This window comes from Kwoniella shivajii, chromosome 9 (genome assembly GCF_035658355.1).
Source record: "Kwoniella shivajii chromosome 9, complete sequence".
Classification (NCBI taxonomy): domain Eukaryota; kingdom Fungi; phylum Basidiomycota; class Tremellomycetes; order Tremellales; family Cryptococcaceae; genus Kwoniella; species Kwoniella shivajii.
This window is the reverse complement of record NC_085916.1, coordinates 241,159-255,588: the sequence shown is the minus strand read 5'-3', so window position 1 is coordinate 255,588 and position 14,430 is coordinate 241,159. Positions and strand designations below refer to the sequence as shown.

The 14,430-nt window shown below is 41.6% G+C and overlaps 3 protein-coding genes across 3 annotated transcripts; 2 read left to right on the top strand and 1 right to left on the bottom strand.

Moving 5' to 3' along the window:
• Positions 1–134: 134 nt before the first annotated feature.
• On the bottom strand, positions 135–6,152 carry IL334_006421 (uncharacterized protein; the record flags this gene model as incomplete). Its single annotated transcript, XM_062938123.1, has 18 exons — positions 135–359; positions 465–537; positions 627–775; positions 843–913; positions 973–1,036; positions 1,127–1,338; positions 1,446–1,696; positions 1,751–1,860; positions 1,949–2,453; positions 2,515–3,188; positions 3,247–3,405; positions 3,457–3,740; positions 3,803–3,947; positions 4,045–4,281; positions 4,348–4,473; positions 4,535–4,744; positions 4,808–4,987; positions 5,073–6,152. 18 exons carry the CDS (start codon positions 6,150–6,152, stop codon positions 135–137), a joined length of 4,755 nt encoding a protein of 1,584 aa, XP_062794174.1.
• A 581-nt stretch (positions 6,153–6,733) lies between these two features.
• IL334_006420 (uncharacterized protein) lies at positions 6,734–10,194 on the top strand (the record flags this gene model as incomplete). The annotated part of the gene is made up of 10 exons (XM_062938122.1): positions 6,734–6,832; positions 6,947–7,291; positions 7,402–8,305; positions 8,365–8,438; positions 8,495–8,602; positions 8,676–8,987; positions 9,048–9,320; positions 9,401–9,880; positions 9,948–10,022; positions 10,090–10,194. The coding sequence occupies 10 exons, from the start codon at positions 6,734–6,736 to the stop codon at positions 10,192–10,194; spliced, it is 2,775 nt and encodes a 924-aa protein (XP_062794173.1).
• A 926-nt stretch (positions 10,195–11,120) lies between these two features.
• On the top strand, positions 11,121–14,344 carry IL334_006419 (eukaryotic translation initiation factor 3 subunit C; the record flags this gene model as incomplete). The annotated part of the gene is made up of 8 exons (XM_062938121.1): positions 11,121–11,360; positions 11,518–11,612; positions 11,703–12,039; positions 12,123–12,329; positions 12,399–12,737; positions 12,809–12,991; positions 13,040–13,788; positions 13,855–14,344. The coding sequence occupies 8 exons, from the start codon at positions 11,121–11,123 to the stop codon at positions 14,342–14,344; spliced, it is 2,640 nt and encodes an 879-aa protein (XP_062794172.1).
• Positions 14,345–14,430: the final 86 nt, after the last annotated feature.

Below are 14,430 nucleotides of genomic sequence, written 5' to 3'. Positions count from 1 at the left end.
ATGGCCAATCCCCTATACCCAAGATACCGTTAATAAGACCAGTCGGATGTAATAATCATCATCTATAATACTCTACTTTATCTGATAGTCTGCATTACTTTCTACCTCATGGATTGAATAAGATGATACGCTTATCAGGCGATTATCGTGCTCGGCGTATTGGGTATATTATCTTCTTTCGTCCTGATCTGCGTGCTTGGAGTTTGAGGCATCCTATTCAGCATCGGCGTCGGAGTAGACATGATCGTCCTTCCTGGAGTCGGAGGTATTCTATTTGGAGTCGGTGGTACTCCAGGTGGTCGTTTAGGTCTAGCTTGAAGTCTGAGATCTTTATTATCTATTGCTACTGATTTTGTGCACTGTAGGATGATTCCAAGTTAGCCTGTTCATCCTCTGAATGTGGTACATTGCAGAATCTAAAACACTACATAGTGGAGTATAGTGAACTGAGATAAGAAACTTACATTGGAGGTCTTGTAGATTCCTACTAATCGATGCGCCAGTTCAAACATATCATTCCTCAATGAAATGACGATACTACATGACAATCCAAAAATCAAGATCAGCAATTCATTCTCGTCTATCCATATGGATTCCACGGGCAAGACGAGGTATTATAAACCCACAATTGAGCAGCTTGGGTTTTCGATTGAATGTAATTGGCCACAATGGAAACGTTCTTGAAATCCAATGCTGCATCAATCTCATCCATGAAGTACAGTGGAGTGGGTTTGAAGACATGTAACGCGAATACCAAAGCGAGTGAAGCGAGGGTCTGTGAAAACGACAATATCAGTACATCGAAGAGGCGATATGGAGCCGAAGATATATGGAGGACTCACCTTTTCTCCTCCTGAGAGATTCGCAATGGCTCTCCAAGATTTTTTAGGAGGCATGATAGATAGTACCACACCTAAAGAAGCATCATCAGCGTGATATTCTCCATCGTCAAGACGGCAACGGGGAACTCACCTTCAGAGAATGGATCCATACTGTCTATCAATTCGATTTCGGCATTACCACCCATAGTAATCATCTGAAATTGACCTTGTCATCAGCTTCGTCCTTCATTCAACTCCAGAGATACACTGGTTCACCCAAATCGTGGAAAAGTGATTAGACTCACCTGATACATCTCCTTCAACTTAGAACTGATAGCCGTGAAACCACTCATGAATTCATCCAATCTGACTTTTCTCAAATCATCATATCTTTTCTTGGCTGAATCACGTGCGTTCGTAACGGCTTCCATATCTCTTGCACGATCAAGGAATTCAGCTTCTCTTTTTCGATATTCAGCCAAGATATTCAGGTTTGGCCTAGCTTTTCCGATTTCCTCTGTTCACATATACGTTCATGTCAGCTAAGCATCAGTGGGATTGAGAATTGTGTTTTCATGGTCTCCTGGCAAGGTGGTCGAGCTGCAGAGGACGCCTGATACTTACCTTCAAGCTCAGTGATCTCAGCGTTCAACAGTTCCTTATCGACCTCTCGCAATTCGTCAGGTGAATATTCAACTAATTCAGTAGAGTTCTCTTTTCTCTTCTTGATTGGTTTCTTTGCACTTCCAGCATGCCCTTCCTCGCCTTCTCCCTCTCCTTCCCCTTCGACGTCGGCAGCAGCAGCATCACCTTCATTGGATTTAGCGGGTGTCTCCACAACTGCTTCTTGTTCTTCCTCTTCTTCCTCTTCCTCGCTGTTCAATCTGTCAGCTTGAATTACACCCATATCCTTATGCAAGCTGACTTACTCTATATATACGAGTTCCAATTCTTCATGTCTCTTCCTCCAATGTTTGAATTTATCTTTACTATCTTTTTGTATTCTAGCATTATCTTCTATTTTCTGCTTGATATCCATCTATGATTGCCAAGTATCGGTATTAGTATCTACCCCCTTATCCACACGAGAGCACACAATTAATTTTAAAGTGAGGTTGTGGACTCACTTCTAAAGCACGGAAAGCGTTTATACCTTGCATTTTGTCATCTAATTCTTTTTTACTTTCTTGTAATGCATCTTTTGTATCTTCAGTAGCATCCATCGCTTCTTGAACTTTTTCTCTTATGATACCTAGATCAGTCGAAGTTGCCATTAAATCATTTTCGACAACTTGCAATTCAGATTCAACTTCTTCCAAAGCCAATTTATTCTTTTCGATTGATTTAGTCAATTTTTCTGAATCTCTCGATGATTTAGCTTGTCCAACTTCAGCTTTGGTTATCGATTCATTAGCTAAATCTAATAATCCTTTCGTTGTCGTCACTTTAGATTGAATGGCTCTCAATCTTACTCCTCCGACGTCCAAAATCTTGTTTTGGAGAGACTTGATCTGTTCACTTATTCCAGATGACTTTTGACGTAATTTCTCAGTCTCTTTTGTCAAACTTGCAATTTCAGATTCGAGTGTTGCGATTCGTTTCTCATCTGCCGCATCAGGTTTAGATTGCAATCTATCCATCCAAACAGATCAGCTCTCCTGTCCGCCCTGTGCTGGACTCCGATATCACTCACAATAATTCTTTCAACCTCTTTTCACCTTCTTCGATCCTCTTTCGTTGAGTTTGCACGTCCAACTCGATCTTTTCCAACTGTATCTCAATCTCCGGCACTCTCTTTCTCAAAGATGAGGCCTCTTTTTCAACTTCTTTCTTCTCATTCTGGAAATTCAATAACTCTTCTTCTGAAGCAGACGTCTCTTTCTCATATCTCGCTACAACTTCAGGAGCTACTTTGTCGGCTGAGAATTTCGATGACATCCCACCTCTTGATACTTTTGCTCCACCTCCGGACATTGTTCCTGATGGATCGATCAACTGACCTGCTAAAGTCACGACCCTCCATCTTTTCTTTCCGTAACCGATGCTTTGAGCTTGTACCAAATTATCAGCAACTAGAGTATTGAGTAATCCTTTATAGAACGCAGGAGCGAATTTCGGATCTTTTGGCTTGATCAGATCGAACAATCTAGGAACGTTTTCGGGTGTTTCAATTCTTCCTAAATCCCTAGGAGGTAATTTCTCGAGTACCATGAATGATGCTCGTCCAACATTGCCCTTTCGCAGATGTTCGATACAAGCTTGACCTTGCTCGACTGTGTCTACCACCAGATTATTGAGAGCTCCACAAGCTGTAGTGACTGCTACATCGTATTTATCGTCAATGACACCGAGATCACCAAGTCGACCCTGGTTCAAGTATATATCAGATGCGTTGTTCAGACTGACGAGATATCCCTCGACTTACATGGAAACCCTTGATACGACCTTGATCACGAAGTTTCTTCAAACTACCCAAAACAGCATTTTCGCTCTTATCAGCTGCAAGAGATGCTCTGGCTTCATCAGTCTTGTGTCTTGAAGCAGAAACCTTGCTTCGTAATTGTTCAGATCTGGCATTCATATCCTAGATAGAAATATGAGCACAATTTACCATGCCGATCAGAAGGTTACTTACCTGTAACCTGGCTTCAGCTTCAGCAAGTTGTTTCTTAATTTTACTTTGCTCCTTTTTCAAAGCATTATATTCTTCATGTTTACCTTCATCACCATCTTTCAAGGCTTGAAGAATAGCTTTAGCTTCATTCAAGGAATCCTGCATAGAAGTAGCTTTTTGAGCAAGCAAATCTCTTTCGGAAGTAGCTACATCAATGAGTGATTGCTTTTCGCTTATTTTCGCTGTCCAGGGCTCGAGTTCACGTTGCTTGATTTCGATCTCACTGGTGAATACAGCAGTTTTGTCTATGTTTTGCGGATATCAATCAGCTGTGATCTCGACGCGATCTTTCCCATAGCTGACTTACCTTTGAGACTGTCGACAACTTCCTCAAGTTCCCCTTGCTCGGCTTCCAGCTTTTCTTCGAGGTCAGTTACTTTACTTCTATTCCTATCGAGATCGGCGTTGTGATTATCGATCGCAGAGAGAGCTTCTGACTTCGCATGGCCGTCCTGAAGGTAGAGATCAATCTATCAGCATTCGTTCTTCTACCTGTCGTGGCAACAATTCGTTGAACCAGAATTCAAGTGAAGGATCCCGAGGACTTACCTCTTGAATAGACTTTTTGAACTTCTTCTGCTTGGTGACAAGGTGTTTCTTCTTCTCAGCTAAACCAACTTCCTCTTTTTCAAACTTCTTCGAGTCTTTAACCAAGGCGTCTGTTAATCGTTTGACTTCATCAAAAGCTGCAAGCTTCTCGTCATATTCCTTTTGTAGATCACCGATTTTAGAAAGATGGTCGGCGTTACGTTCTTGTTCATTACCAAGCTCGGAATCAAGGTTTTCCTATATAAGAAGAGCGACATCAGCGCTTATATCGTCTAATGATGGAAAGCGGGACTGTGCACTCACAATTGCTTTAGTGGTTATCTCTATATTATTCTGCAAGGTATGCATATGATGTTGCCATAGCAAAGATTTCTTTCGAGTGAGCTCATTCGCATCTCGTAAGTAATCTTCCGCTTCACGTTTCTTGTCCTACTCATTGAAGTATAGTCAGCTTCGATGTTTAACCCGTTTGGGAAACTTGATAGCTCACCTCCAAAGAAGCCTTCTCCCTTTCAACCACTCTTAACCTGTTCATCTTTTCACCTCTTTCCTCATTCAGAGTTTCTACCTCTGAATTGGCTTGTTCGATCGGTTCTTTGTATTTCGTAGTCCCAATGATATCCTCTAAATACTCCAAAAGTCCATCTTCGTGTTCGTTTTGAGCTTTGGCTTTCATCTGTGCGATTGATTCGACTTCACCCTACGAGATCAAGGAGAATGTCAGTACCCAGTACCATCTGATTCGCCTGAAGCTTTAGCTCACCTGGAGAATCAAGAATCGGTTATGATCCAAATCAATACCTTTGCCTTTAAGGAGGGTAGTGACTTCTGTGAAAGAAGAAGTCTTGTCATTGATAGTGTATTTAGAGGAGTTATTTCGGTATGCAGTTCGTGAGATAACGATTTGTGAATTGGGTACCAGCAAGAAGTTGTCTACACCGGGCTACGAAAATTGAACGATGTCAGTAATGCAATTGAGCAGCTGAACGGACCAAGTTGTTCAATCGCGATGGAGTGATATAACTTACCAAATCAACGATTTCTCTAAACCATACTTCCACTGAACAATTCTCTAGGCCTTCTTTACCAGCTGAATTATGGATTAATTCACTCAGTTTACCTTGACGCATTTTACTTGCTCTATAACCAAAAACGAATAATAAAGCATCTATAGTATTACTTTTACCACTACCATTTGGACCTACTATAGCCGAGAAACTTTTATGGAAAGGACCAATTTCTTGTCTACCTGCATACGATTTGAAATTTACCAAAACGAGTTTATGGATTGTCAACCTCGGTTTAGGGCCTGTGGGCGTTGGCGCAGGTGGTGGTTCAACTGATATTTGAGGTGGTGAAGGTCTAGTCGGTGGAGGTGTCGAAGGTGGATACCCTTGCGTTTGAGTTTTGGTTCGTGATGAAGAAGGATTTTGCTCTTTTGACGGTGTATCGAGTTTTACTGTCGTATTAGATTCAGCATCACTATGTTCATTCACTTGATCGTGTGATGCAGGTGTAGGAGTTTCCGGGATTTGGGATAAAGAAGCTTTAGGTGTAACACTCCTTTCTCGATGGTTGGCTGAAGGGGTAGCAAGTGTAGAAGATGGAGTTGGAGGTATAGCTGTTGAAGCTCTTCTATCTCTACCAGCCAGAGCTTCTTGTAATTCTTCTTCAGCGTCATCCTCGTCATCCGATAGAACAACCTTCTTCTTCTTTTTGTTTTCCACCACAGCCGTATTCTTCTTGCTCTTAGGAACTATAGCCTCTATAGCTTCCTCTTCGTCTTCAGGCATTTCCTCCTCTTTCGCTCCGACCGTTGAATCAGCTTCGGAGACACGCATCTTCGTAGCTCTTTTCTTTGGTGCAAGGGCTGCCTTTGCTTTTGATTTACTTGCTGCCCCTCGCTTTACCTTGGGTTTTACCTCCTCCTCTTCCTCATCTTCTGATTGTTCTTGGGGTGAAGCGTTATTTTCATCGTCACTATCTTGTTGTGGAGTAGGTATAGGGGATACAACTTTCTTGGTTCGTGATGATCGAGTGGGTGCTGCTGTACTGGTAGACACTGCGGATGCACCAGACACAGCTCTTGCTGTCCTTCTAGGAGGCATGTTGACCTTGTGCGAGAAGGGTTAGCGTCTAAGATATGTTGTAAGTGAATGATATGTTATGTATTTCAACATATTTTGTTGTTGTTGTTGTTATTTGATCTTCAAGCGGGGGGTGAGATGAACTGCTGTTCCTGAGCATTTCGCCACGTGAGACAACGCGTCGCGTCAAAAGTCAAGCTCAGGAATGTGGCGGATGAAAGCACTCAAAGGCAGGGTAATAAATAAGTTATCTCAAGAGTGTTTTCTGTAACAACGAAAAGTGCCACATTCTGTTTATTAAATAATTTCGTTTAGTGGAGACCCGCTCTTTTCGCTGCTACAGTGAAGGAAGGAGTAGAGAGTATTTGCTGTTTGTATGCTAACTGGACAGTGCGTGTATCCCATTCAGCATTGTTCACAAAGGTCATCATACCGTATCATACAAACGATCATATATACCACCTACACGCAACCCCTCTCGTGATTCTCACCAATCCCTCCATATTGGTCATCTCACGACTTGTCATCCAAGCTTGATCAGATAGATAGCTCTTCAAATCATCACTTTGACCAAATAACACCCCTATAGAGATCAACTCAATATGTCCTGGCAGCCTTCAGAGCAAGGTCTCCAGGAGGTCTTGGGTATGCTGAGAGATACCAGTAGTACGGATAGTGAAGTGCAGAGGAATGTTGCGCAGGTGAGTGATCTGTTGACTACTGTCACGAATGGGATAACAGCTGTTATACCTTGTTGTTACTGGTCTGAGAAATGATGGATTGAAGCTGATTGCCTTCGATTTCATGAACTATAGCGACTTGATCAACTACGTTTCGTTCCTGATTTCCTTGCATACCTAGCGCATGTTTTGATCCACTGTACCAACGAACAAGATTCACATCGAGCGGTAGCTGGATTATTATTGAAAAACGCAGTCAATCAACGATCTGGTCCTGCAGCCAATGACAACGATGCGAGAGCAATGGCATATGTGAAAGCTACTGTCCTGAATGGTTTGGCTGATCCAGATCAAATCGTAAGACAGACTGTTGGTACGGTCATCACAAGTTTGATATCAAATGAAGAACCTGGTGGATGGCCTGAAGCTTTGGATGCTTTGACTAAAGGTATGGCTAGTGGAGATGCCAATATCATCGAGGTGAGTGAATAGATTCCACCCCATTTCTCTTTTTGGATTTCCTGATCACGACCGAGAAAGGGAATGAGTATATCCATCAATTACTGACATTTTTTCGTCTTTTGTTGCAGGGATCGTTCAACTCGCTTCAAAAGATCTGCGAAGATGCACCTCATAAATTAGATTTCCAAATTCAAGGTAAAAATTTACTTGATCATCTAGTACCTCAATTTGTTGAATATACAGCACATGGAGCACCCAAAATTCGTTTATATGCTTTACAAATCCTTCAATCGTTATTAGCCATTCGCGTACCATCCGTCACTGCCAATATCGACAGTTACATCCAAGCTTTATTCGCCAAAGCAGCCGACGAATCGCCTGATATACGAAAATGCGTTTGTGCTTCATTAGGATTAATCTTAGGTACAAGACCAGATAAATTAGTACCTGAAATGAGCAACGTTGTTGATTATATCGCATTCTGTACTCAAGATGATGACGATACAGTCGCTTTGGAAGCATGTGAATTTTGGTTGACTTTTGCAGAAGATTCAACTCTAAAAGATCAACTAAGACCTTATCTACCTAAAATAGCTCCGTTGTTATTGAAAGGAATGATTTATTCAGATTGGGATATAGCAATATTGGATATTGATGATGTGGACGAAGCTGTTGCCGATAAAGAAACGGATATTAAACCAAGAAATTATTCATCAAAAGTTCATTCTACACATGAAACAAATGATCCTTCTTCATCGAAATCCGGTGCAGGTTTATCTAGAGAAGCTCAAGATAAAGCTTTCGATGAAGATGAAGAAGATGAAGAAGATGATGATGATTACTTTGACGATGAAGACGGTTCAGGTGAATGGAATATAAGAAAATGTAGTGCTGCCGCTTTAGACGTTATCGCCGTATCATTTGGAAGCGATTTATTGGATATCTTATTACCTTATCTCAGAGATAGAATCTTTGACCAAGAGTGGACTCAAAGGGAGAGTGGTATTTTGGCTTTGGGTGCTATCGCTGAGGGTAAGTCATAGTTGAGATTCTTTCAAAGCTGCCTCGACTGATGTTAAATAACCATGAAGGCTGTATCGACGGTCTCGAACCTCACTTACCACAACTTATTCCTTTCCTTCTCAAAACGCTCCAAGATAAAAAGGTCTGCTCATCTCTTTATTCTACATCATCTCTTACATGCTTACTGGTTGTATCCAGGCCCTCGTACGATCGATCACATGCTGGACTCTTGGTCGCTATGCCAGTTGGTGTGTTCACGTCAACATGGAGGATAAGACCCAATATTTCATCCCGACTATGGAAGGTGTAAGTGATCAGCTATCAGCTGTCGCATTAATGTTAGGAAATCGTTTCTGACTCGATTTACGTGATTCACTAGCTTCTTCAAATGGTTCTGGATGGTAACAAGCGAGTCCAAGAAGCCGGGTGCTCAGCTTTCGCTACACTCGAAGAAGAAGCTGGACCTGAAATGGCACCTTTCCTCGAACCAATCTTACGAAATCTCACTTTCGCTTTCTCCAAATATCAACAGAAGAATTTGCTCATCCTCTACGATGCGATTGGTACGCTTGCTGATTCGGTTGGAGCAGCTTTGGGTTCACCTGGTTATTTGGATATCTTAATGCCTCCCTTGATCGAAAGATGGCAGAAACTGAATGATCAAGATCCTGATCTAGTTCCCTTGCTCGAAGTGAATAAGACCATCTCTATCTGCAACTGTTCAATGGCTAATTCCACTTTTACTATGCAGTGTTTATCATCTATCTCCATCGCCGCCGGAGGATCTTTCTCAACTTACACTGGACCAGTTTATCAAAGATGCCTGAATATCATTCACGTCACCTTAACCCAATATCAAGTCTTCGAACAGAACCCAGATGAAATCGAAGAACCCGATCGAACATTCATTGTTGTCGCTCTGGATCTTCTGTCTGGTTTGGTTCAAGGTTTAGGAGATCAAATGCATGCTCTCATAAGAGACGGTCAACCACCTTTGCTTCATCTATTGGCTCTTTGCTTGACCGTGAGTTGGCGATCTCAAATTTGAACTCTAGCTTGAGGGATCGAAGTGGACAGAGAACTGATTTGTCTGACTGTATGCAGCACTTTGAACCGCCTGTACGACAATCTGCTCATGCTTTACTAGGTGATATGTCAATGACATGTTTCCCATTATTGAAACCTGTTGTCCCACAAATACTTCCCAGTGTAATCGAACAGATCGTCGTTGAACCACCCGTCGATTGCATCTCTGTATGTAACAATGCTGCATGGGCAGTTGGAGAAATTGCTTTACAGTTCAATGGAGATTCATCAACATTAGAACCATTCGTCCCTGCTTTAATCCAAAGACTAGTTCCTATCCTCTTAAATACGAAATCACCCAAATCGTTGACTGAAAACGCAGCTGTAACTATTGGAAGGTTGGGTTTAGTCTGTCCAGCTTTGGTAGCTCCTGATTTAGGAACATTTGCTCAAGCTTGGTGTACTGCCTTATGGGAAATCAAAGATAACGATGAAAAAGATTCCGCTTTCAGAGGTTTCTGCATGTTAATTAGTGCAAACCCCGAAGGTATACAAAACGTAAGTGTCTACACATTCTATTGACTCGAGTCCCATTATCATTGATTGACTTTCGTGTGCCATGCAGAGCTTCATCTTCTTTTGTAATGCCGTATGTAAATGGCAACATCCATCAGGTCAATTAGATCAAATGTTCAGATCCGTGAGTTCGCAGTATATGTTATCCTCCATATATGGGGACACAGCTGATTGCCGGGATCTCTCGATAGATCTTACAAGGATTCAAATCTGGATTAGGGGCGAACTGGGATGCTCAAACGAACAATTTCCCACCTGTGATAAGACAACGTCTAGCCGAGAGATATGGTGTTTAAGCTTAATCCACCCTTTTCGGTCTTTTCACCTGCATTTCGCTTTCTCGATTTCCTTTTTTTTACATACTTTCTCTCTTGCTCTTCATTTCGAATGGAATCGCCTTTATACCCTTGAATCAACTCATTTTAGATAGGCCCAAAGCATCGATACCCTTACATAGCATTTTTCTTTTTTGGTTTTACAAGTAGAATAGCACAATACATACAGTACATAGCATTTTTCCTCTCATTTCTCTACACTCAAAAGGCGATGAAATTTAATTTTTATAACGATTCATGACATATTAACGTAGATACAAACAAAGTAGATAAATCTTCTTTTTTCTCCTTTTTCCCCCATTTTGAATTTTCTTTTGAGTTCTCTTTACCATTTCGTTGGATGGACATTCAGAACCATATCGTTCAGATTGGATATAGCATTTTCCCCCAAGTGTGATTAGACCATCAAATAAGTAGGATAGTAGTTGAGGTAGATAGCATCTTTGATCCTACGAGTAAATGCAAAAACCAAAGAATATTGCCAAGTCTGAAAAGTGCCACATTGACAATTCTCTCCTCATTCGCTTTTACTATCAAGTTCGGCGTTTTCGGGGATTCCCATTTCGCCGCTCACCGTAGCGTTTTTCAACGAGGTGAATTGGAGGTTTTATTGTTTCAATCCATTCCATCTACCTACCTTCTTTGGTTCATCCAATATTTGGAGTGGTTCATATACTCGCACAAAAAAAACGTCCTTGGAAGAACGCAAGATCATCCAGACGACTGAAAAAGGTAGCAAATCAACTTTGGAAATAGATAAACATCAGCTTTTTCCCTAAGACGAATCATACCGACCAATCCTTAAATTGACCTCAACTTTGGACAATCCTATCAACTTTTCTTATATCAAATAATAAAAGGTAGATTAGATACTGCAGCAAAACAAAATGTCGTTCTTTGCGAAATTAGGATCAGATGATGATTCATCTTCATCTTCTGGATCTGAATCTGAAGAATCCATCTTGTCGGGAGATGAAGGCTTAGCACAAGATCAAAAATTGGCTGAAGCTAAAAAATCAAAAAATAAAGCATCAATGTTCTTGAGGTCAGACGCTGAGGATAGTGACGAAGAATCTTCAGATGAGGAGGATGAAGAGGAATTGACTGATAGTGATGATGAAAGAGCTGTAAGTCCAGATTTTCTTTATGTCAAGCGAGCGGCCTTTAGGGTTGCGAGATCACCTTATCTGGTTAGACAACGTATATCACCTATCCTTGATGATAGAGTCAAGGCGGAAACGAACAAGACAGCTGATGACGGGCGGATTCTTCTTTCTTTTCTAGGCCAAAGGAAACAAGTTCTTGATGGGTGCAGACTCGACTGATGAAGATGAAGAAGAGGAAGACAAGACAGTCGTCTTAAGTGCCAAAGACAAACGGTCAGTGCACAATCCCTTTATCCAGAATCTACTCCATTGAAGCTATTTCTGTGTGAGACTGTCCTGATACTGATGGTTTTGATCATCCAGATTCGCTGAAATGGAAGCAGCCATTCACAACATCACGAATGCAGTACGAAACAGTGATTGGGTATTAGCGTCTTCCGAATTAGATAAAGTGTTTAGATTTATTCAAAGACATCAAGTCACAGTAGTAGCTACAACCGTCTCTGCCGCAGGACATATCCCACCTCGATTCCTTGAGATTTTAGTATCGTTGGAAAAAGATGTCAATGATACTCTTACTGCGGAGAAATCAGCTAAAAAGAAAATGGCTCCTGGAAAAGCTAAAGCTTTGAATGGTATGAAACAAACTCTCAAAAAGAAACAAAAGGAGTTTGAGGCTGTACTTAAGATTTACCTTGAGGTGAGTTACTCGTTCATCATAGATTGATGAAGGTTATCTGGAGAAACAATGGGTGTACTGACGAGATATCGTATTTGCTGTAGGATCCCGCCGCTTACACATCGGCATACGAGACCGCCAACGCTGCTCCCGCACCAAAACAATCGGTCAAACGAGCTCAAGCCGCTCAAGGTGATGACGAGGCAAACGAAGACTTCATGACTATCGGTAAAGGTGGTAAAGCACTCAACTTGACTCCCGAAGGTGTTTTCAAGACCCTTCGTGATATCTTTGAGCAACGAGGTCGAAAGGTCAGTCAGCTCTCACCTCTTTGGCTTGATCATAAGGAAAAACAGCTCATCTCACATTCATACCCCTAGAACACTGACCGAGCTGAAACAATCAAAATCCTTTCCAAACTCCTCGAAGTATCCGAAACGACCTACCAGAAACTCCGAGTCCTCCTTGCTCTTGTACCTGCTCGATTAGACTATTCACAAAATCTCGCTCACATCCCTCATGAATCTTGGGTCCAAGGTCGTTCCGAACTCGATCAACTTATTACCTTACTCTTACAAAATGAGGATTACGTTGTTCAAGAGACAGTAGGGGAATACGATGACTTGGTAGAGAGAGAGCCTACGGCTGTTAATGGAAAGAAGGAGAGAGTCGCTGTTGCTGGTAGTTTGATCAGTTTGTTGGAGAGCTTGGACAATGAGGTGAGTATGCTGTAAAGACTGATCACACACACTTGTGACTGTCAACTAAGCCGATGTCTTTACCTGAATAGTTCACTAAAACCCTTCAACATACCGATGCTCACGAGAAAGGATCTGACTACATTGAGCGATTGAGGGAAGAAACACCTCTATATACCCTTATCGTCAAGGCTCAATCACTCTTCGAACGAGAAAATCTATCCGACTCCTCTGCACGAGCTGTCATGAGACGATTGGAGCACGTATATGCCAAAGTGAGTCCACCCATCATTAAGCATTACGCGAAACTGACAGTCTTTTAGCCTAACATCATCATTGATCACTTTGAGTCCAAAGTCACCGATAAACGAAGCGCCGATGCTCTCATCCATGACCTATGCGTTCACATCTACGGATCTGATGCACCTGTTTTACGTGCTCGAGCTATTCTTTTCCACATTTACAACCACGCTACCCATGGACGATATCACCAAGCTCGAGATCTCCTGCTCATGTCCCACTTGCAAGATACCATTCAACACGCCGACGTCACCACTCAAATTCTCTACAACCGAGCTATCATGCAATTAGGTCTTGCAGCATTCAAACTTGGTTACATCACCGAATGTCAAACGATCTTAGCTGATATGTTCGCGACTCAACGACAAAAGGAATTACTTGCTCAATCCGTTCAAAGATTCCAACAACAGTTGTCACCTGAACAAGAATTGATCGAAAAACGAAGATTATTACCTTTCCACATGCACATGAACGTCGAATTACTCGAAGCTGCTTACTTGACTTCATGTATGCTCATCGAAGTACCTTTATTGGCAAGTGTAGATACCGAAGAACAAAGAAGAAGAGTTACCTCAAAAGTCTTCAAGAGGTTATTAGATCTTGCTGATAGACAAGCTTTCATGGGTCCACCAGAGAACACAAGGGATCACATCATAAAAGCTTCAAAAGCTCTTCAAGCTGGTGAATGGGAAAAGGCAAGAGATCTGATCTTGTCAATAAAGATTTGGTCACTGTTGGACAACGTCGATGAGGTTAAGGATATCTTATCAAAGTGAGTGAACCATTATCGTTCTGAAACTTTTCGAAAGCATACTGATATTCATACTATCGTTTATAGGAAAATCCAAGAAGAAGGTCTCCGAACTTACTTATTCACATATTCATCATATTACGCTTCCCTTTCTTTATCTCATCTTTCAACGACTTTCTCACTCCCTCAACAAACCGTAACGTCAATAATCTCACGAATGATCTATACCGATGAATTACCAGCATCATTAGATCAAATCGACGGAGTAGTGATATTCCACCGAATTGAACAAAGTGAGGTACAAAGACTCGCACAACAATTAGCAGAGAAAACAGCTTCGTTGTTAGATCAAAATGAAAAGAATTTAGACCTCAAACTTGGTTCAGCTAACCAAGGTCAAGAGAGAGATGGACAGAGAACAACAGGTGCAGGTGGACAAGAAGGTAACAGAGGAAACAACACTGAGAGAAGAGGCGGTGGTAATAGAGGTTCATATAGAGGAAGAGGTGGAAGAGGTAGAGGTGGTTTCAATGCTGGCTTAGGAAGTACAATGGGTAGAAGAGTTGCCGCTCAATAAGCACAACGCTCATATTCTTTGATATAGGTTTAGGTTTTTTTCAATGCATTTCGACATTTTGTGTATGACAATCAAACTGAAAGTCG